This window comes from Dermacentor variabilis, chromosome 11 (assembly GCF_050947875.1).
Source record: "Dermacentor variabilis isolate Ectoservices chromosome 11, ASM5094787v1, whole genome shotgun sequence".
NCBI lineage: Eukaryota > Metazoa > Arthropoda > Arachnida > Ixodida > Ixodidae > Dermacentor > Dermacentor variabilis.
The window spans coordinates 46,893,783-46,917,669 of NC_134578.1; the positions used below are offsets into that span (position 1 = coordinate 46,893,783).

The 23,887-nt window shown below is 45.0% G+C and overlaps 1 protein-coding gene across 1 annotated transcript; it reads left to right on the forward strand.

The window, feature by feature from the left end:
* Positions 1-1,640: 1,640 nt before the first annotated feature.
* On the forward strand, positions 1,641-23,038 carry LOC142563877 (rab-like protein 2A). The gene is made up of 8 exons (XM_075674554.1): positions 1,641-2,142; positions 10,788-10,817; positions 10,935-11,014; positions 11,346-11,425; positions 14,400-14,511; positions 17,601-17,698; positions 18,413-18,496; positions 22,744-23,038. The coding sequence occupies exons 1-8, from the start codon at positions 2,018-2,020 to the stop codon at positions 22,816-22,818; spliced, it is 684 nt and encodes a 227-aa protein (XP_075530669.1). The 5' UTR covers positions 1,641-2,017; the 3' UTR covers positions 22,819-23,038.
* The last annotated feature ends 849 nt before the right edge of the window (positions 23,039-23,887 follow it).

Here is a 23,887-nt window from a genome sequence, read left to right on the forward strand (position 1 = left end):
TGAAATCAAGAAAAAGAAATGGGCATGGGCAGGACATGTAATGAGGAGGGAAGATAACCGATGGTCATTAAGGGTTACGGACTGGATCCCAAGGGATCCCAAGCAGGGGGCGGCAGAAAGTTAGGTGGGCGGATGAGATTAAGAAGTTTGCAGGGACGGCATGGCCACAATTAGTACATGACCGGGGTTGTTGGAGAAGCATGGGAGAGGCCTTTGCCCTGCAGTGGGCGCAACCAGGCTGATGATGATGATGATGATGATGATGATGATGATGATGATGATGATGATGATGATGATGATGATGATGATGATGATGATGATGATGATGAAGCGAATCAACTTTCCGTTCTCAAGCTGTCAAAACGTGTATTCTGTGCCTCCGCTAAACCGAGCTCCCAACAACCTTAGACGCTCCCGATATGTACGATGACTTTCAGAAAGGTTAATCAATAATGGCTATAGGCATCTTCGCGTTACCCTTTCGAGCACGTCCTTCCCCTGGGGCAGGTCAACGACCGACATTTTACTGCTAGGCGCCAAGGAAGCGCGCGCCAAGGAATATCTGAGTAGACTAGCCTTCAACATTGTCCTTTACTGAACCAGGAGAAGCCGGGCCCATAGGGTAAAAGACGTTAACTTAGAGAACTTCATGTCCCACGCGACCTGTGGGCCAGAGGCATATAAGAGGATCTTGGCGTCTTCCGGTCGTGTAGGTTAAACCTGCCTCTAACCTGCACTAGACAAAATAACGGCAGCGTTTCTGTGACTTTTGGAGCGAAACCTTTGCAAACAACATTTACGTTAAAGAGTTTTGAAAAAGATAATATTTGAATTGGCGGTCGAGTGTTCATGTCTGCCTGCAGTGCAATTTGATATTATAAGCACGCTGATTGCAATGTCAACTGCTGATATTCTCTGTTCTGTAGAAAGTTTGCTGACTTTATATTTATTTCCTCCTTTCAAAAGAAGGAATGGACCCTTTCGTTGACGTATGTCCGCCTGGCTAGCTCACCATATATTGAGTAGTGAGCTGCGCATTAGCCTTAAGACGAACATTGAACCACAGATAATGAAGGAAAGCCCACAAAGTGGACATTATTTCATAGATGACCACCTGATTTGCAATGTTGTCAATTTTTTCAGTAACTCAAATGCAACAATATATTGATGAACCTTCCATTACAAATTTTATCTAATAAAGTGAACGTGTCGACTAGCTGGTTGATCATCTTGAAGTAGGGAACAGCACGAAAGACGAAAACGTGTAAGAGGCAACGTGTGGTTGTTGTCAGCCTCTTCTACGACCTCGTCTTTCCCGCTGTTCCCTAGTCGAAGACTAATTACGTGTTCCTTTCCAGCTTGTTCCGCACTGAATATTGATTAGTCGCACGCCCACACGCACACACAGAGAAACAGACGCACGCACGCTCGCAATCATACACACACACTATCATCTACGCCCTCAACCGAATCACACGCGTACCCAATTACACACGCACACACAGGCAAATAGAGCACAATATACTCGTATACTGTGGTACTTGTCTGTGAAATGTTCTCTAAGACAAAGCACAGACAGCCACAGATAATTTCAGTAGCTGGAGTTCTCCTGTCTTGTTGTAAAGAGCAGACGTACCAGCAATTACACGCTTTTTAACGCGCATTGTTTTGCTCAACGGGTAGAATTTCGCGCTCTGCGTTTCCGGGCAATGCCATTCGCGTGTCAAGCCCTTGTCACACTCCCCAGATGTCGCTGCATTGCGCGGCGCCAGCACCACCCGATCCCGAGCTCGGGACGTTGCCATAGCGGCCGTCGATCGGGACACCTGGCGTCACGCCCCAGCGCCCGCTGTCCATGCGGTGCTAGATTTTTTGGTTTCCATCGTGGCGTCTCTATACCGGCCGTGCTGCGTTATTCGCTGTTCATCATTGATTGTTTGCGGGGCGCTCGCGCAGCACGGGCCACGGCCGCGGTAGTCGTCTTCGTGGCAGTTGACGCGCATGCCAATCTCGGAAAATGGCCGGCGGAGCGATGGAAGCTGGTGGCACCGATGAGGGCTTGGAGCATGGCGCGGATGACGCGGACGGACACGTGAAACTCAAGGTGATCTGCCTGGGCGACAGTGCTGTGGGAAAATCAAAGTGAGTCCTTCTTCAACGCTTAGTTTATTCTCGCGTTACTTCTGCGGAAGAGCGAGCACTTGTCGCATTGACACGTCACGCGTGTAGACGCCCAAGGAACACAGTGTACGTTATTGAAGTATGAGGACATGCTCAAAGCTACAGCACTGTTCAGCAGAAAATGTGACAAATTGTAGGAGGAAAACATTGGTCACGTGTGCCGAACAACGTGTACTTTGGAAGTGATTCAGCTATGCTGTTCCGAAGAAATTATCATCTGTCTGTTTTCTTCCTACTAATATTTCTGTTCATTTGCTCGGTTTTTCACTTTTAGCCAAATTTATAGCTACCTCTGAGAATTCGCTGAGCGAAAATTTAGACCGTAATTACTTACGTATCTTGTTACTTTTATCAGCTTGGCGTCCTCTGCAGATAATATATGTTCATCCCTGCTGACCACCCTTTTAATGTATTATGAATCAGCAGTGTGACGTCCAGCTAGTGCCTGGTTCAAGTGCAAACTGATCGTCATCTACATCTTAGAGAGGCTGTTTTTTCAAAATTATCTAGAACATTGAAGGGAGAGCACAACTTCGAAGCTATATTTCTGGATATTTAAATAGCGAATGCTTACAAGGAAATGTGCGCTAAATCAACAAAAGGGCCAGAGGGGTGCAAGCACGCTAGCACTGGACATCGAGCAGTAACTGGCCCGTCATGTGTCCCGTGCTTGTGTGCTCGCTCCAGTCTGGTCTTTTTGTTGTCTTTGCGCACACACTCAAGTGCGTTTACCAACTAGCCCACTGCCAAAATTTTTTTTCACAAATACTTTCTCCACAAACTATATAATGAAATTGCTAATAGGCTACAGAGAATGGAATTCAGCTAATTAAGGACATCTACAATTAGATGTGTAATTGTGTGCGTAATTTTGTGGTACGAGTATGTTTTGAAAATTTGTGCACTAACGTCGAAGGTTAGCATCAAGAGATCTTACAGAATTTTTGAATTATAGAGTCATATTTTAATTTATAAATATACATTACGTTCTCTTTTACCAGTTAGGTAGATACATTCTTCATACACTTTATGCAGTGGTGAAACAACCTCTTCACCGAGTTTCTAAAGAACTCAGGCGGAATATGTGGAATTAAAATCGGAAACTTATCAAAGCGCAACGTATATAGGTAATGAAAAGTTGATAATAAATGTTCGTGATTTTTTTATGCAAATGAAGCGTTGTCATTTTTCTACCTATCATTTGGCGAACATGCCTCTAACGCACACATATAAAGCGTTTTGATCCGTGCAGCAGAGCCTCTCAAAAAAGCGGCTCAATCTTGAGTTTCAAAGTGATGTTCATTGCTAGGAGCCACATTACTGTTATTAATAGTTAATTTCTAGAGATGGCGAGGAGTGTAAGCTCGTGCATTAAGTGTTCGGTGGTAAAGCGACATTGAAGAGAAAATTATCGTCATCTGCATTTCTTAGGTGCATTTTCACAATATTGAAAAAGCCATTCTTAGCGATAGAGGAGGCTTGTTTAGCCATGAAAAGACGCAAAAATGGATAACTACTCGCGACACCACCTTGAATTTCCTGCAGCAGCTAGCCATGCTGTCACACATTTTGACGGCATCTGGTGGCGCCTAAATTTTTTTATCGCTTATTATGAAGTAAATGTTGTTCTAAGCAAACTAAAGCCAGCACTAAGCAAGTTTCAAGAACTTTACTGAGCGAAAAGTACAAAAATATGAACAAGTACTCCGATGTCCCTGAGCTCCCATTAAAGTGCTGGCTGAAGTGCTTCGGCAAAAATTTGAAAATGAACTTGTCTTCAACCTTCGGTTTCTTTTCCGATAATCAATGCGCAACCATAAATATGAACCTAAATAATGTTCTCAAAGAAATGTTCATTACCCTATGCTGATTGAGTGGTCTTTTAGTGTATCGTTGGTAGCTGCTACAGCGCTTTTCAACTTCGCTCTCCATACAAATGTTAAGCCAGCATCAGCTACTTCTAAGACACGTCCTTATGAAATGGACCTGCTCTTGATAACTATATTGTACTTCTGTTCTCACAATTATTAGGCTATTATTCATAAGTATCGCTTTGGGACTATGCGAAACGCCCTGAAATACCATGAAATTAACTACTAGGTACATGATGTGCGGCAAAGATATCTAATTTTCTAAAATAGGTGAGGAAGTGAAGGTTTCGAGCCCTTCTAGAAACTAAGCCTTATCGTAAATTATGCTGCCCTTTTCGTACAGCGCACGTGAAAAATTGCATGTGCTTCAATAAAAAAAAGAAAAGATCAGTATTCGGTGCCTGAGTGTTCTGGTCAATTCCGTAGAGAATCAGACAGGTGCCAGACAGGGCTTGCGTGACTCCGCACCCAAACGTTATTGTTTATTCACCTCCCCGGAAATCGCGCTCTGCTCCTTTTTCCATAATATCGATAACGGCGCGGCGATGGGCTTACTGCCTTCGATCAGGTCGCGTCGTTTCCGCACGTCCTTCGAAGTTCGTTTACTTCATTGGCGATTTACTGCATTGAATATTGGGTGCGTGTGCACATTTATTCATTTGTCTAGTTGCGTAAATAACTATACCATTTATTTATTTACTCTCTTATTCATATTTTGGAGGCGCCATACTCAGCCACAGAAAGCTTTTTTTAATACAAAAGCTCTTGTTTCATTATTGTACTCACTTGAACTGCAATATCAATGTTTATGGCGCGCAGGAGCTGTTAGAACCCAGTATGTGCTTTCTTCACTGCTCCAACAAAGGTCACATCTTACGGTCATACAATACGTTGATTTCGTTTTCATGTGCATATAATAAATATTAGAATTGCTCATAAGTGCGATGCTATGTTAGACGCTGAAACCTGGCCAGCAGCATTAATCTGTAACGATTCTTCTTCGCTCCCCTATCTCTTTTCTTTTTCGTCCGTCGCGTCATGTAGGTTCCTCACACAGTGGCATACAAACCGATAAAAGAGTCGGTAAGAATAGAAATCAGGAGTATTGTGATCGTCGGTACTATATGAGAAAAAAAATATAGTAGTAGTCATGTTTGAAGACCAAGAGAATACAAAATATTTTAAGTTTAGCCACATTACGACGTAATAATTCACAATGAATAGGTTGATTGTCACTAGACCTACGAAGTTTAGGACGATTCTATAGCTCTGCCGAGGATACACTGCGCATTGGCGGTAACGCAAGGCTTACGCGAGCGCACATTACTTATTTTTCTCACCCTAATTGTTGTGCAGGTCTTGTGAGTCCGCCGTTAAGTACTCATTCAATCGTTGCGGTCACTATTAGGTATCACTTTCAATTTCCATTAGTAAAGGAGAAGTATTGTGTTTCGTGATAATATTTTTATCGTGACCCATTGGGCCATTTTAATAACTGCTAAGCCAGGATGGCAGCACCTTTTTTGCGGTCAAGGCAATGCATTTCTTGAGCAGTGGCAGAGCATCCATATGACAGCCTTGATGATTTTATTTCGAACGCAAGGTTAAAGACGGGTGTGATGATTAGGACATTCGTCATGTTTATTTACGTGCCTTGAGCCAAGACGCCTGAGAGGTGCACATAAAAAGGTAAACTAACATGGAAACTTATCTCGCGCAGGTTAAAAGATAAGAAAGCAATGAGTACAAAACATAAGAAAGCTTAACGCGACACGTTAAGCTCGGGGCTAAGGCAAGCAAGGCAAACCAACAAACTTTGTGAGCGCGTCTCATCCGAGCACTATAAATGTTGCCTCCCACTTTTCGACCTGCTGTGAAGAGCATGGTGAGCCGGTGGTCATCAAATTGTTGCGTTCGCTGACAGAAAGTCGAGGGACCGGTTAAACTTTCTTGCGGCTGGGCCGTCGATGGGCCGCCATGTCCAGCGATGCACTTTGTTCAGTGACGTCATGCTACCTTGCCCGGCTGCCATAGAATTTAATGGGGACGCTCACGGGTAAGCGGCGGTGATTTTTAAGTCACCATTCTATGGTCATGCCGGGTTTGGTAATGGGAATTTCGGCCCAAGAAGCACGATGTCAAAAAGCAGAGTGCACACACCTGCTATCTGGGAGGCGCTCCCTTAGCCCAGCGTGGAGTCGCAGATTCAAAACTCACTACCGCCAAAGTTTGTCCTTTTAAACTTATTCTGCTTCTATATACATTTTTTTCTTTATACCGATTACCGAGGCGCAGTTACAAAGCAGGCGAGAGCTTGCGCAGGTAAACAGGCATCCGAGACCGAGGGTAACGTGGCGTCGCGGCGATGTCCTCTCCCCTCGCGCAACGCCTTGCCCGGCAGCAGATGTCCGTTTTCGCCCGCTTTGCACCATACAGGAATGCACGTGACGTGCAATCGCAGCCAATTGAAACTGAAGCGCCATTTCGGTTCTACAAACCACACACGCCGGCTTGTTCGCTCAATGGACCGTTTGGTGCCCTGGCATTAGAAAGAAACGGCACCGCACAACTACGGCTTAGAATCCGCAGACCAACGCCTTCACGGAACGCTTCAGCCGTACGCTTGGCGACATGCTCACCCACCACTCAAATTGGGATGCTATTCTGTCCTTCGCTACCTACGCCTACAATAGCGCCACTGGGAGCTTCACAGTCTTTTCACTCTTTTCGTTATTGTACGGCCGGCACCCGCCGCACACAGTCGACACAATACTTCCGTACAAGCAGTGTGCGCCTATATCTGTCACAGCCAGACATGCGGAAGGGGGTCCCGATCTTGCGTGGGCCTTTACTACAAATGACCGTGAGCGCCAGAAGAGCGTTCGTGATGACACCACTTCTGCGCCCACGTTCCTCCCTGGAGCGCTTGTGTGGCTCTCGGTCCCTTCTACTGCATCCTCGCTCTCGTCGAAACTAAGGCCCAAGTATGAAGGCTCCTACAGCGTCGTCAAACGCACATCTCGGGTCAACTACTGGATCGAGCCCCTTGAACCGACTTGGGACATGCGCCGTTGTGGACGAGATACAGTCAACGTGGACCACCTTAAGACCTACTACGACCCACTCATAACGACAAGCTCTTGGGTCGCCGGGTGGCTCCCTTTTCGCTCCGGGGGCTAAGTGTAGAGAAGGATTGGAGCAATATAGAGGGTTGTCCTCTCCAGCACTTTCTAGTGGGTCGTCCTCGTCAGCGCTTTTGCTCGTGAATGCCGCTTATGCTGAGAGTTCGTGCCAGCGCTAATTGGATTGGATTGGAGAAACTTTATTTATGCCGGCAGTTGGGCGCTCGCGCGCCCCGACGAGGGCCTACGTCATCCTCGAAGTTACCGTTACTCGGCGTGGGTCTCCGCTCGCCGTTGCCGGCTCGCTGGGTCCGTGCCTTTCGAGCGCCTCGAAGACTTGCTGAACGGCCCAGAGCTGATCGTCTCGGTCGTAGCTCTTCGCGGCTGCCTCGAGCCGCGGTGGGAGTGTTCTTGATTTAGCGTCTTCTGGATATTTAATAGAGTCCCACAAGATGTGCGTGTAGTCTGCGGTCTCACGGTTGGTCCGAAACCCAGGTGAATAATTATGCCTTTGCAAAGGAAACATTAGTTGCATACAGATGTGGGTACCAACAGCGACAAATTGTATATGAGCGACACATGACGAACAATTATTTCGAAGCCATGTTCAACAACATTTAGAAAGTTGTGTGCATTAAGGTCACCTGGCAGCTTATTTAGCAGTCATGATTGTATTCGAAAACGAAGTATATAATTAAGTTAATGGGCAGCCTTATCCAAACAAACTGAAATTGTGCTATATAAAGGTCTTCATCAATGTCAGTTTAGCTGTTGCGCATATGGTGTAAGAATTTCCAACGACAATTTTTCTTCTCGAGTCCAATGGCTATTTCCAAAATTGCAGGCCATATTTGACCTTCTGACGTGAAAGTTATTTACTTTGGAACTGTCTGAGCCCCCTACTCACTACCAGGATGTCGTCTTTGAAATTCTCAAATGTTTAATTCCTGTCCGTTATTTATATAATTTTTGTAGCACTGAGTGTATGGTGAGAAGAAGCGCTGGACCAGCACCTTAAGTATGGCTCCCATTCATTCCGTTCAACAACTTCTGCTCCCCATGCTTCGCATCATCACATTTAACCATCCGCATGTCGGAACCAAATTCATGGATCGGAGGTTCAGCCTTGCTGAGACGACGCGTGTTTTTGGTTGGTCAAGAGGGTTGATGTTCTCGGCGACAGCTCTTTCCTCACGCAATATTGACAGATCATGTACGGTCGTAAATTTTACATATGTTCAATCTTTATTTGCGTGCGTGAAACACAATGAATGGAGTGAAACGACAGGCACAAGGAAGTTCTCAAGTTTGATTTGGCGCTGACAATGATCAAGTTGCTTCGCTCGGTGAACGAGTCTCGCTCTGTCGCCCTGCATAACGATCGGCTCTATATCAGGTTGTTCGAGTGGCGTTGCGAAGACAAACGGTTGCGATGATCACGCACTCCTCGACCTGCTTTGCGTGAATCGGTGCTGTGAATCATTGTAACACTCATGCTGCTCTTTCTTTTTTCTCTGTGCCGTCGCCGAGTTAAGCAAGCCTTGCGGAATATCGACTGTAGACACGCTTATTTCGTCAGAGCGCGGAATACGAATGGTGTGTGAGTATAAATGGAGTTAGCAGGGTCAATCAATCCGCAACTTCAGAACTTCCTTCCCGTTTTCTTCCTTCAAAATTTACACCTATCATATTAAAGTAGGCGCACTTCGTTGCAAGTTAACCATATTGTCTCTGCGATAGGGGGTGTCATGACCTAATAACTACGAAGCTTCCGTTTAGAAACAGCCAAGGAGCGTTAATACGCTTCGTTACAATACATGAGCTTTCCTGAATCAGAATTCCTTGCGGTGCACGAAATTCAAGGCGCTACGTGATAGCTTTCGGAAACATCAAAATAATCGAGAAGAATCAAGCATGACTGCGAGAGTGCGTATATCCTATGACCGACTTCTCGCGAAGGCCACCCAGGGTGACACGTCAATAGCACAATAAGAAAGGAGAATTGCGATTGCCAACAAGACCGTCTAGCGGAGGCGACTGGGTGCTTTCTTGTGTTCAGTAGGTTAGAAGAACTGATTACCATCAGCGGGGATTTCCATAATGTGGCGTAGTGATTGCTAGCCTCAAGAAGCTTGTATTTTGGCTGTTTTCAAGGACCAATAACTGATATCTTTGTAAGAGTATTACGACGTTTAGTTACAAAAATATCCCTGTTTCATAGAAACTACTCTTGGCAGTGGCGTTATGACTCATTCCTGGCAACTGGTGTGCATTCAGATTTGGCTTTCTGGTATCAACCAACTCTCATCTAATAGTTTTGCTGAAACCAGCAATGTGGAGAGAAATAATTATTAAAGGGAAAATAAAACGGGCACGCAATCGTAGCAATTGCTACGAATGCTACAACTCGAAGCAAAGGCAAAAGTTTGATGTAATAGTTTTGCAGGAAATGGCAAGGCTCCTTAGACTTGTTGATAAGTTCGACTTTGCTCCTCCACCAGCTAGCCGCCTGGTTGGCTCAGATGGTAGAGCGGCTACCTCGGAAAGGCGGTGGTTCCAGGGGCGAGTCTCGGACCAGGACGAATTTTTCTTCAACCGCGAGGCTTTTCTTTCGATGAACCCGTATGGGTTTTCTTTGTAACAATTGCTACGATTGGGTGGATCTCTCATATTCCCTTTATTAATTACCTACCAACACTGTCAAGCCACCGAATACTAGCGCACCACGCATTGAGCGCTTGGAAATATTTTGCAGTTCTTACAAGGCGTTGACCACGAGTGATGGAATTGGCAAAGAAATAACCTGGAAGCTCATGCAGCCAGCACATGTCCTTAAGGCACTTTCGTGAGCCCTACAGAGTAGCACTGAACACACTTATTCTTCTGTTCATCAGCGGGAACTTCCTTTTATTGAGATAGCAGTTATGCAGGTGCCCCTGATTATTCGTGTCGTCCCCACTACCGCGCTGCTCCGAGTGAGACGACTCACGCGAAGCCCTACATCGCCGTGCCCACCGAGTCCACTCAGCCCGCGAACCTAGTGTTGGAGGTCACGGGATCGCCTTTCAGTATGAGCGCGATCACGCCGAGTCGAACGGCAATGGTCAGTGGTCAGGCGAGAAGGCTGGTGTTTCGGCGTATGCATTTTCTTGCGCTCGTGCAGCGTCGGCAGTCACGTGATGTTCTCAGTTTCGAAGGTGCAGAGCCGTAAAATGATGAAGAGACTTGCAGCACGCAACGTTCTCATCTGTAAAAGCAGGTGCCCTTCGTTGACACTTCTCGTGAAGCAAGTGGGATGACCGCGGATGCTATCAGCTATCGACTGAATGATTCGCCGTTGTGATGAAAATTTGAATTTCGGGAAGGTTTTTTAGAAGCGCACGTGGAAAAACAAAAATTCATTGCATGCAATAACACGTGTTATGATTAATTATCTTAAGCGCGTAGTACTAAAGCACAACAGTGGGTCACGTTTATCCTGCTTGCGCTCAAACATTACTTATGTTGCTACTACATCTCTCGTTCACGTTAGTAAATTCACAGTGTTACCGATTTCATGATAATCTCAATGAAGCTGAGCTTTGTAATCTTCCTTTTTTTCTGTGCTACGCAGGCTCGTGGAACGGTTTCTACTGGACGCTTAGTATCCTTTTGGGCGAGCATTGCCGGAGTCGCCATGACTTCCCCCATTGTGGCCAATGAACGCAAACGGACATTTTTTTTATCCTTAACTGCGATATCCCTACGCTTGTGTTTTCAGCAAACCTCATCAAGTTTCTACCTACGCATTAACGCTATTACGGCACAAGACTAAAGTCGATGGTGAACCAGTTATAGTTGGTAAGTACCACTATTGCATCTTACCTTATTTCTTTAAATTTAGATAGAACACAAGTGACCTGGAGGCCTTGGTTCTATAGCGCAAGGGAAAAAGTGTCATTTAACATTGAATTATCAGTGACATTGTGTGGCTTTTTCCCGAAGTAGGCCCAGCTGTGTCTTCACGCCCGGGGCACGTAATTGTTCAGAAAATAGCTATATTTAAGGCCTACGTGGTCTGTTTTAAAACCACTTAACGTAGTAGACTTACGTACCTGCCTTCTCTGGCAGGAAGTAGTCGACAGTGCCATCTTTCCGGACAATCGAAACAAAACTCCGCACGCCGTTCTAGATTTCTGGGACACTGCCGGCCAAGAAAGGTTCAAGACTCTTCACCCTTCCTATTACCACCAGGCGGACGCATGTATTCTGGTAAGGTTGCGTTTACTTATGTCAGTTGGTATCTATACTGAGCGTATACGGTGATGCATTTTTGAATGCTAAGTATTTTCTTTCAGCATACAGAAGACACTCTAGCGAAAGTAGCAGGAAAACAATATATCTGTGAACGCACTTTAGAATTAACAATCCGGGTATTGTTTTTCTTGGTTCTTTTAATATACACTAGAACACTGTCATCAGCCACCGCAGCATGTAACAACACATGCCTATAGTACTTTTGAGTGGGTAAAGGAACGCGGCTCTGAGCCTGTCAAGATAATATTTATTTATTTATTTACTTATTTATTTATTTATTTATTTATTTATTTACTTATTTATTTATTTATTTATTTTGCTCCTCCCATTGCCAAACACGTTACAGAAAGGACGGGTAAAAAAGAAATATGTGCATTTGAGCTAACATTCAGTTTTGAGGTAACCTGATAGAAGCGATGCCGGCAGGGAAGTGTTTACAGCAATTTTCTTGGGGTGAACGAGTTATGGCGGGACAGCATAAGAAAATTATTACATTCAGGGCATTCATTCGAGCTGACAGGCAAGATTCCTGCAGTGTCCTTGTCGGGCCGCAATAATAATGTCATTTGTGCTGTGTTTTTAAATGCCACATCCGTTTCATTACGCCACTCAATCTTCCTCCTGGTGCTATGGTGGGCTTAAAAGCGTAATGAGAAGAAGGCGTCAATAAACTGTCTGAATTGTCTCTAAGGTATGAAGGCGAAGCGACTATTTAGCCCCCAAATTCACAAACCACAGGTCATGACATGGATCGCGAATAACATAAAAACGGACAATTTGATTATGCTGAATAACGAGAGGTCACTCGATACGTCCGCCTAAAGAGGCAGTAATAAAATAGCGGCTAACTCAATGCCTAAGTTTTGAACTTCGTTAGTCGGAATTTTTGTAAATGTCACCGGCTAATCATGACAGCGCTCGCACGAGTGAATTTCTCGCGGCGTGCTTGAAAGTACCGGAGCAAAAATAAATATACAGCGCTTTCAAAGCAAAAAGGCAAAGTCTGAACAGGTAACAAAATAAAACAAATATGACGGCTCGTCTTTAACCGATATAAAATGATCTAACTTTTCCTGAAGGAGATAAACAATAATGTTGACGTCCTAATATAACAGTCTCACATTTACGTTTTTTTTTTTCTAAAATGTTTCAGTAGCCTCTGCCGCAAATTAGATACCGTAGCACAATCATTTTATCCAGGCTACACGACAGAATATACAATTATGATTAGATGTGCTTCAGCCTTAGGCCTGATTCACACAGCCGTCATCTGTCCTTTTCCATCAACCTCCCAATAGCCGCTCCTCTCGGGAGAAAGGGTTTTCTCGCCGATTTCTCACCAGGAACACAATACTGGTGACCCTGACTCATGCTCTCAACGTCGCCGTTCTCTCGTTTTTGAGGAGAAAGAGGCGAAAAAACGCTGTCCTCTGATGGAAACTGGTGGTCTGCCGGTGGCGATACGCGACAGATGGCGGCTGTCTGAATGAAGCTTTAGCCGCCATCGCCTAAACAGGAGTGATACATTACCCCACTCCCTACTAGCGCTGCCATTTGTGGCCCACTTTATCTAAACGCGAGTATTACTCCGCAAAAAATTTGCGAGGTATTCAAATTGCGGACCTTTCTCAGCCACGAACACGTATTATTCCCCTTCGAAAATGAGGACGCCATATCTCGGTTGAGGCTGCCGCTAAAAAAATATAATATGGTTGTGAGCATTCTCACACATCTTCCTCTTCACTACCATGTGCACATGTGCGAAAATTTTTTGAAGCTATGTAAATCCCAGAGAAATGTTCCGAGGCTTTCAAATCACGCTCGTTTATGAGCGTGCATCAAGATTTACCCTGCTCTCACAGAACAGCGCCGTTCGTCGGCTTAGGCGGCCGGTAATATAGAATGGCGGCAAGCAGCTTACGTGATCCTTTCACCAATTATGTCAACATCCGTGGCAATGCCTCGTCGGCTTCAATTTGCTTTTTTGTCACCATTCTTGCGTGCTCCTGAAACACTGCGAAATAATTTTTTTAAGAACAGTTACTCATTTTCTTAGCCATATTTATTTCAGTAGTATAGCGGTTATACTAAATGAGTCGATCGTATGTAGAAAAACACGAATAATAGCACGAAGACTGTTCCGAATTCATTGACGATGATTGCAAATGTAAGCGAATTCCCAGACACTTCTAGAGATCTATGCGATTTACCAGAAGAAAAGAACGATGGCTCTTGAAGGCGCACATTCGTTACAGTCAGCATGTCGAGGTAGTGTTTATTGTTTCACTGTGTAATTCATTGGAGAACGGAGCCGTTAACCAGTACATCTGAAGCGATAGTAGAGCTGTCTATACATGTAGGCCAATTCGTCATGTATGAGTTTTTCTCCAGTGTAGCGAGCGCCGGTGTGGAAGGCGACTGCTATTCTCCTCTACCGCAATCACCCCAATGGGATAGGGCAGCTGGAGAAGAAGAGGGGTGTTATTCGTGAGCACCGCAGCCGAATCTCTATGTGTTTAGACATCTCAATGCCCTCGGGCGACAGTACGTGCGACTAAACAACCATAATAATAGGTGTCCAGGGACGTGCCACACCCCTCGGTTGTGCGATTGCACCTGGCCCTTGCATTAGCCCGTTTGTACTAAAGTCCAACCCCCACAGAAACGAGTGACACAGCTAAGAAAGCTGTGTTTTTAATACGTGTATCAATGCGTTATTGGTGTGAGGAATGCTAATGATTCCTATCGAGGCTCTGCCTAATTATGATTTATTGGAGAGCTTTACCTTAAGCATGCAAGGAGCAGCTGCTGCCCTTCTGTACACAAGCTACTTCGGCCTTCGCGAAATTCGAACAGATCCTAGGGTTGCTGGTTACGAAATATCCTTGGGACTCTTAAGCGAGAGGAATTATCTAATGTTGTTCGACAGGTATTCGATGTGACGAGGAAGATCACGTACAAGAACCTCTCCAACTGGCATAAGGAGCTTAGAGAGAACAGGCCAGCAATACCTTGTCTTTGTGTCGCCAACAAAATTGATGGTAAGCTACTGTTAATTACATTCTCCTTATATCACCAGACCGGATGACCCGCTAAAGATGGTCAGCTACCTATTCTGGGACCGCTTAATGTTGGTGACTATTCTGACGCTTTGTTTTGTCTAGTTAAATGTTCCAGCGGACTTGAAACTAACCTCTCAAATAAAATTATTAGCTGTTCTTATGTTTGTAGTCAAGATGAAGTACTTCAGGACACAGATGGAAATCGCTGGCAAGATGGTCAGATTTATACTAACACCACGTAGACATTACTTACTAAATACCTAAACTGTGTGCGCCGGCAAAGAACTGTGTGTGCCAGCAATAAACTGTGTGCCGGCAATAAACTGTGTGTGCCGGCAATAAACTCTTTCTGACGCTGTACGATTGTTTCCAGAGTGGTGAGCAGGTCGCGTTTTTTTGGTCATTCGAAGTTGGGCGAAGCCTCCAATCCATTGCACTCGGCGTTCTGCACCAAAAGCAATCGAAGATAACGTGCCGTATTCTTCGATGAACAATTTGGGAAATATTTTTGTCTGCGCGGCGCTGACTCCGGTATGACGCCTCACTACAGTGACGGGCATGGCGCCCGTTAGCTCAGCCAATCATCATCCACTGAAAGTTACAGCCCGAAAAGCCATCGATCTAGAAATCGGCCATAGTTGCGCAGCACTGTGTGGTATGCTGTATGAGTCCACCTAGTGGACTGTACATTTCGGCCGCAGCTGATTGGCTAGGGCTGCTCGTCTCCTCCTCGCTCGTACAGCTGCATCCAATCAGCAGCGGCCAAACGCACAGTCCACTAGGTGGACTCTTACAGAATACGCCCCCCCTCTCCTGCTCGACTGCGGTGAGGTAGTACCACGGAAAGAAACTAGGACCAAGCATTACGTCACACAGACAACTTTTTTGCAGGCTAAGTGAAGCCGCCCTCTCCGCTCCCCTCCCCCCCCCCCCCCGCTTTTCCAAAAACTCCGCCAAACACGCTCCCCTGCGCTCGCTGTACTCGGCTCCTCACTTTTGGTTTCTGCAATCTTAATTGGTAAGTCACGCGTTCGATTGCTTTGCTAAACGCCCTGTGCACCTTTCCTTCTCATATGCGTCAACTCCACTCGCCTCTTTGTAGCGTCTGCGCTTTGTTGAATGCGCATGGGAGCGCGTGGGCTTCTTTACTGCCGCCACCTATTGCCTCCTTAAAGGTGCATTCGGTGAAGGCTGACAGCAGTGGTAAAAATAACTGAAGATGCCACGACATGATCATGCGTAGGGCCTATTTCTTGTAGCTTCAATTGTATCAAGTCGGATGCCTCCTAGTTTTTCTTCCTTCCATCTGTAGCATTAACATTTAGACGTGACATATCAGAGAATAGAAACAGCCATCGTCACAAATAGGTACAAACCTATTCTCAAACATAGTTAATAAAAAAGGCAGATAATTTTTCTCGATGTTGTTAGCCGAGAGCGCATAGTGAAAGACACTGAAAACGAACGTAGGATGTCTGGTCTGTAAATGGGCCACGAAAACGATGAAGCCGCGGCAGGCGCACTTGTTGCAGAGTAGTACGTTGTGTCCTTTGCAAAAGGAAGGACACACTGACTGCGTAAGTTATTCCGATTCCTTCGCGAATTACGATTGGCTGTCGATAACCTTGCGTAAGGGGCATTGCGCTGTTCAGAGACGCTTCCGACTCCTTTTCATGAAAATGAGACTGATATGATTACGCATTTGTTGACTTATTTAGTTCAATTTGCGCTCATCAGTAAGGCGGCAGAAAACAAGATCTTGCTGTTAACATCAGTAATGCCCTGTGTTTTCGCAATTGAAATTAACCGCCGGCTTTGAAAGCAAATCCAAGAGTTACTTATTCGGTGCACGCATTGTGGGGCAAGCAAAATTAGCTTCCTCGCTATTCATAAGTGCGAAGCGTCAAACATTTTGTCAACTATGATAAAGTGCCTTCGGCAAAGCTATGGGGCGCAGAAATGCGTAGCATTTGGAAGTGAAATCTAGCCACATAGAGTAAGCAGTAAGTTCTGTTTGCCCCGATAATTATGTCCATAGCTTTTTTTCTTTTGTTTTTCTCCACTTGATAGAACTGCGATAAACCACACGCATATAGACATATTTACATCCTCATTCAAAGGGATATACAGGTTCATACGGCGAAGAGCTAGTCATAAAATTTCGTCAGAACTTAAGCGCATGCAATATAACCCTCCTATTAAATAACTCTGCATGGCACCTTCAAAATCAGCGCCTATTCAATATATTTTTTGAAACATTGGCAAAGACTTTTGTCGGCACAATTATTAATACAGCTTAAACTAGGTGCGACGAGGCGATACCTTTAGGAATAACCGATAAATCAAAGGAAATACTGTCGCATCATTTGAAATTTGCCATCTAATCATGCGGCATACGTTCGTATTTAGGTGAAAATGTTGAGGCTCTCTCCGTGCAAGTACTGAAGTAGTGGCTTGTGGAGCACATTGTCTATGACCCAAGGCCACTATCAACTGTCTCTGTGAACTTTCGCCTCATTACACGTGGCGACAGCTGTAGTTCACAAATACAAATGATGTGCAAAGTTTGAACAGTATATGCCAGAACGTGTTTTTATATGAACAAGGCCTTCTGGCGCTAATCTGTATTAATAATCGTGCCGACAAAAGCCCTTGCTTGAAAAAAATTTGAAAAAATATATTGAATAGGCGCTGATTTTGAAGGTGCCTTGCAGAGTTATTTAACAGGAAGATAATATTGCATATGCTTAAGTCTTGCAAGGCATCTGCAGGACAAGATGCTTTCAGAATTTTTTTCAATTACCTAACGACTACATCACAGCGTGAAATTAGCACAAAGCGCAAATAACTAAATTTGACAGTCGAGCCCAAAGGCCGCACTCAAACTGTTGTATAATGACAGAAAACTAGAAAGTAATAATGTGTGTAATACAGCCCGGCCAGCCGAACTCCTTACCATTATATCAATGCATTTCGATAATAAATCAGATAGTGAATATATAATGTATTCTTTCCTCACGTCATAGTATAAGGCACACTTTCACATCACAATGTTTGTCCCCTTACAGCTGATAGTACTGTGGTGCAAAAGAGCTTCAACTTCGGCAAGAAAAACGGCATGCCGTTCTACTTTGTATCCGCGTCTGACGGTACCAACGTAGTCAAGGTGAGCGCAACACCCTCCGGAAACGTCTAAGCATTATAAATTTTGTTGCTTTATACATAATGTCGCTCATTCGAGGCGGTGTTTTTAAGGGGCCTCTCAATAGGCCCTATAGGAAATTTTAGTTAAACGGTGTAAGTATTACAGCGCCTTCTGAAGAGCACTTTATGAATAATTCTTGAAAGGTCGTATCGACAGCGGATACCTAATAGAAATACAATTAACTCAGCAAAGAGAGAGTTAACACTTTATGGAGGAAGTTATGTGTGGCGAGATTACGACATCGGGAAACTAGCTACCTACCCCAGCGTAGTCGTTCCCACCATTGGTTTTGCACACGCCGCAAACAACACTCCTTTCTTTTTCTCTTTTTTGTTCCCTGAACAGTCCTCACGGAGCGTGCTTGCACTGAATCATCAAACCTGATGAGGCCTCCTTTAAACACTTTGTCACGTGTCTGACAAGCAGGAAAGCAAGCATATAATAATTTAACAAAAATGCGTGACCAGTTTTCGTAGTGGAACACAACAAATCCAACCACCACTGCACCACATTGCACTGTTTGTAGTGAAGCTTTTTAGGTACGGTCATTTTCTAACACTGAGTTTCTTACGTCATAAGGTTTTTCGTTTTTCATCATTTCTATTATATCCTCCTGCCCTGCTCATGCATTCCCGTCGTCACCCTTCTAATAAAGTGCTTATTATTTTTCTCTAGATGTTTCGAGATGCCATCTCGGCAGCCTACAGGTACCGAAAGGACCCCACAGATTTCATCGACCAAGTACTGCAAGAATTGGAGGTATGTGAATCGGAATGCATACTCTCAAAAAATTGGCACGGCTTAGCTCAGTTAACCCTGGATATGCAAATCAAAAGCTTGGTTTAGCCTGGTTAAGTCTCGGTTTCACTTCGTTGATTTTTAATTTAGCTGTAAGTATTATACTTAAGTATACAACCATCGTCAAGCCAGGTATGACGGCTGTGCCTAGGTCGCTGATTAGACATGACTGTGATTAGGCTTGGGTCGACACGCATCGTTCGACGGTGCGACGCCTGTTATGCCACAGGGAAAGCGCAAGTGCTAGGCATGCAAAGAGACTCCTCGAACATGCGCAGCGTCGAAGCGCAAACGGACCGTGAGCGAACGCGGTCGCTACATTGATCTCGACGGTGCGACGCCTGTTGCATTCCGGACCCTTTCCAGTGAAGCAGTTCGCCGGGTGACATCCGCCGTGTGGTCAGATGCCACTAAGCGACGACGGCTCAAAGCCTCCCGCCCCCGCGCAACGCTCAGAGAAGCCGGCCTGGCCTCGCCCTCATCCATTGTCAAACTCGCGCTGACTAGGCGAGCGCGGCGCACCTCTAAGCAAGGCGCGCGGCGAGTCACGTGATCAGGCGGCGACACAGCTGCGGAGAGCGCATGCGCCAAGCCGCCAGCAGCGGCGAAGCTCGCCGCGGCGAGTCACGTGATGCGTTGCCAAGGCTGCGGCGCAGCTGCGTTTAAATGAAGGTCAAACCATAGAGAAAGAAATTTCAACAAGAGCGGACACTCCCATAGAGCCCAGCGGCCGAATTGACTGTAGCACACCAAGCGGATGTTGACTCCTTCCGGTTTCGGTTTTGGGCGCGCGCGTTTTGAACACCACTTGGTACACGCCGCGCCGGCTCCGCTGCTCGGCGCGGCATTCATTTTTCTTTCTTTTCGCTTCTGCTGAGCCTCGCGTGGCCTTGGCGTGGAATCGTTTCATTATTAAGTAGAAATGATTGCGATTGACCTTTACAAGACTGCACCGAATCTGTCAGGTGCAATTTCATAAAGAAAACGAAAGACGCCTTCTGAAATGATGAAATGTTTATTTTGCTCTATATAAATGCTCGTTCCGGGCTTCTGCATTCATCCAAAGTTGTGGCACCAGGTAAGCAGCAGTCGTTGCCGTACGACGCTCCACCGGATGCCATCAGCTGAAAGAAAGTAAATTACAAGCATGTATCATTTTGATATATTGACCTAACAGGAGTATTTCGTGTAGAGGCGAAACGTGCGTAAGTGGTGAATGAGCGGCATTACAGATAAATTCACTTTTACGTATATTTCGCAGCAAAGACTCCTCCGAAACAATGCTACATAATTTTCAAGCAGCCCTCCTTTCCCGGGCATTATTTCCTGCACTTCAAGTGCACAAATACACGGGTGACTGCGCGTTTCCAAAGCAACTTGGCCTCAGTCGACACGATGGTACGCCAAGTACACAAAGGTGGCTACAACACAGGCTCAGCCAGACCATGTTACACGCTCGCAGAATGCCTTCTAATCGCACTGAAGTCAGACTCGTGGGTGCAAAGCCTGTTTTCAGTCGCTCAGAATACATAAATGTCATGTTCTTGAGCTCCTCCTTGTTATCTTTTACGCGTCCTGCCGGCGCATGCAACACTCCCGTGTTATCTCTCGGCAATCGCTCGTCGCGTTTTCGAGAAGCGTGAGTACCGAAATAAGGTATATGTTGTTGCAGGGCTATAAAATGCGTCACAAACTTGTCCCACTAAAATTCAGTACACGCAAAACCAACTCACTATGGCCGGCTTGCTTTTTTGCTAACACCTTCACAACCCCAGGCGCCGCGAGCAAGCCTCAAGATATCCTAAAGAGTTACCAAATAAATTACAATACTTTTTGGGGTCAGAGAATGCGTAACGAACTTCTACCAGTAAGATTCAGTACACGCGAAACTGCGGCACACAGCCGAGCTGCTTTTCGCTAACTGCGTCAATAAGCCGGGCGCGGCAACCGTGCTTCTAAATTACCCCAAATATAACGACGTTAGTTACAATAATGTTGGGGGCCACAGAATGCGCGAAAACTTGTCTTAGGCGCTACGACGTAGTACACGCATGTACACGCGCAAATGCGTCACACTGCCGAGCCGGTTTTCGCTTACTGCGTCAATAAGCCGGGTGCGGCAAGCGTGCTCCAAAACTACCGAAATAAGTTACAGTAATGTTGGCGCTCATAGAAAGCGCCGCAAACATCTCCCAGGACGAGGCATTAACTCAAATTAACTGCGCCAGGACGGCGGAGCTGTTTTTCGCTAACTGCGCCACTCGAACTAAGCCTTAATGTGCTCAAAATGCGCCGCACACTGTCAAACACAATTTCTCACCTTGCCGTAGTCCAGTAGTGCAGTGGTGCCGTGTCGAAATGCAGACGATGCGCAAGAAAAGCATAGAGAAGGCCGGGAGCCCAAAAACATGGGCTATATCCAAAACAGACGGGTCGGCGAGCACGCGAGCTTCGTACGTACGGCCGGCCTCGCTCAGTCCTGCGGCTTGTCTGGCGCATGACGTATGTACGCGCGTCTGGCGTGCCGCTAGCTTGTTGCTAGGCAACGAAACAAAAAGTTGCGAAGTATAAGTTCATTTACACGCAAAACTTTTTTACTTTAGTGGGAAGGAATAAAAAAAATAAAACGTTGTCTGGAAGTTTATTTCACATTCTTTTTTTTTTCTGATGCTCGCGTCAACTGACGGTTGTTGTTGAAACTAGGCGTGACGTGTTTCCTGTTGCCAGTTTTTGAAGAGTGTCCCCTCTTGTTGAATTTCTTTCTCTATGGTCAAACTGCTGGCGACAGCGAAACTCGGCTCGACGCACTTAGTAGACCTTTCGCTTTAAAACAGCAACTTAAAAACACATCGATGTCTGCTTATTGGCGGCGTAGGGTATTCTTGCGCAAAAAATAGCTTCATGGTGTTGTGATGGTGAAGAAGCTGAAACTCGGCCAGGCATACATATTTTTTTTATTCAACCAATTGATAGCCACAGAGCAAAACAACGTTCAAATGAAGACTGTTTTGCACCCCAATAGTCGGCCGTCGTCAAATTTTTTTGCACAGTTACACTTGCTCGTGTATTTGTAGGTGCGTCGCCTTAAGTTTCAAGATAATCGATCATACTCACACATAGTTTAGGGAGCGTAGTACAAGACTATTCAAGTCGCGCGTGTCAGCTAGTTAAAGAAGGCTGTCGAGCTGTGGACTTTGGGCACCGCCAGCAAACTTTAGGACACACCAAGCACGTCTTGCACAAGACGGATGTAATTTTAAATAAAAGAACCGTCAAGAAAAAGATTAAAGCTACTCATGCGTAGCAACAGCCTGGAGTAGCTTCGACTTAAGTACTTGATGAGAGTTTTCCTTGCTGATATTTTAAGTCTGTACGACTAAAATGAAGTTGTAACTCACGTTTTACTCGTTGATGTTTAGTTGTAAACGTTATTTAAGTAAGACGTTGCTTAACGTAAAGAGGACCATGTTATATCATAATGTTTTTGTTATAATGCCATGGATATATACAACTTCTATCGGTACTCTGAATGAAAACGATTTAACTGGCGCTATATTTTTTTCTTGCAGCGTTCGTTTGCTTTAAGGACTACAGTAATTGTCTCGGTTTCAGAAGCTTAGTGGGACTGGCAGAAGGTGGCGATTCGAGTATTGGTATCTTTAGGGAAAGCAGGACTAGACCGACTAGGAGTAACATGGCCTTTTCAAAAAATGTGGGTACAAGGGGCGGGTTAAACTACTTAAACGTCAATGTTTGTGCTAAGATGACAGAAGTGGCGCAACTTGGTATGCGTTCCTGAGGGAAGATTCTTGGCGCGAGAACGACACACGAAAGCAGCGAAATGCAGATTAAAGGCATTGTTTTGTACACCCTTTTCGACTGCTTTTCCCACATGAGAACTTCGCTAACGAAATGCTAAACTTTGGAGTCTAGCAGTAAGCCATATAAAGGCCGGTTCAGAACAAACTACAGTGCTCTTCACCCTTAAAGGGTACGCAAAGTTGGTGGTTAGGTACTAACCAACCTTTAATTTTACACGAATTTTCTAGCAAAAGTTTATAACAGGTAAAGGTTTACCTAGGACGCCACATAACCTTCAAATAACAAAAAATGGTCCTGAAATGTTCGAGAAATCTTTAATTGTTACCTTTAAGAGTGGTTGATACTGTATTTCACAGCGATTGAACTCTTGCCGTTGATTATTACAGGGCTTCAGCAGTGAAGGCGAAACTGAGGACACATCTTCAACTTCTGGCGGTAGCGCATCTGTGAAGCCCGTGTAAGACCAGATTAAGATGACGGTAGAACGAATGCTACGAAGTGTGCTGGCTTTGAGTATGCAATTTGCCGAATATTGTCTGAAAACGGGGTGCTGTGAAATATACACACACATATAACCATTCGCACAGTAATAAAGTGCAATTGTTTTAAAGAAGGTTTTTATAGGGAATGCTTACATGAGCCAATATGTGTAAATAAAGCTAAAAAGTGTTAAATTGTCTCTCGTGTTATTGCTGGAAAGAATAAACCAGGAGTACCTTTACAGTGCAGCTACGCTAAGACGAAGTGAATAAATTTTCGTACATTATCTAACTAGGTTGCCTTTCACTATTTACTTCCAACATTGCAGCCCGTTGCTTTAATTCTTCGGTGCTAAAATAATTTACAGCGCGATGGTGCACAACTTACGATAACAGGAGAAAATTCAATTTTGCTTTTTTTTCCATCATCTGGTCGTGAGAAATTGTAATTATGCCACCACCGGGCCAATTGAATTGACATTTTTCGGCACAAGCACAAATATTTGTCGCCTCATAGAGAAAACTTGGAACATAGCTCCAAACTATCGAATAAAAAGTTACGAGCGTTACAAATATAAATAAAGTTGTGGAAAATTTTGAACACTTGTAATATGTTACCAAACTCATTATTTATTTATGTAGCGTAAGACTAAGAGGGCATATGCCGCAAAAATTTTACCTATAGCATGAGTGACGCAACAGTGGCTTACGCATCAGCGTTCAGGAACAAGAAAGAGAGATATAGGAGGAAAAGGAAAACAGCGAGATTGAGTAGAAGGGAAAACCCGGTTCGCCACCGTACGCAGGAAGCAGGAGTGGGTAAAAAGATGAAGTATCGAGCGAGAGAGAAATCGAGCACAGAAAGACTATCACAACCGGCCACTATGACCGCATACTATGACGGCTCAGTTTCACTTGTAGCAGAGCGAACACCATTTCAGGCTACAGCCGCTTGTGCTGGTCTGTTGGCCTTTTAAAGCTGCAACAGTGCCGTCGTCGACTTCGGCTGCGAAGCTTATGAGGTCTGCATTCTGAAATGATTTGCTCTGAT

What these genes read in the sequence shown, in the direction of transcription:
- LOC142563877 (XM_075674554.1), top strand. Translation starts at nt 2,018, where the DNA reads ATGGCCGGCGGAGCGATGGAAGCTGGTGGCACCGATGAGGGCTTGGAG. An exon ending in AGTGCTGTGGGAAAATCAAA is followed by an intron (nt 2,143 to 10,787) that starts GTGAGTCCTTCT and finishes TGTGCTACGCAG; the next exon opens with GCTCGTGGAACGGTTTCTAC. An exon ending in TGGTGAACCAGTTATAGTTG is followed by an intron (nt 11,015 to 11,345) that starts GTAAGTACCACT and finishes ACGCCGTTCTAG; the next exon opens with ATTTCTGGGACACTGCCGGC.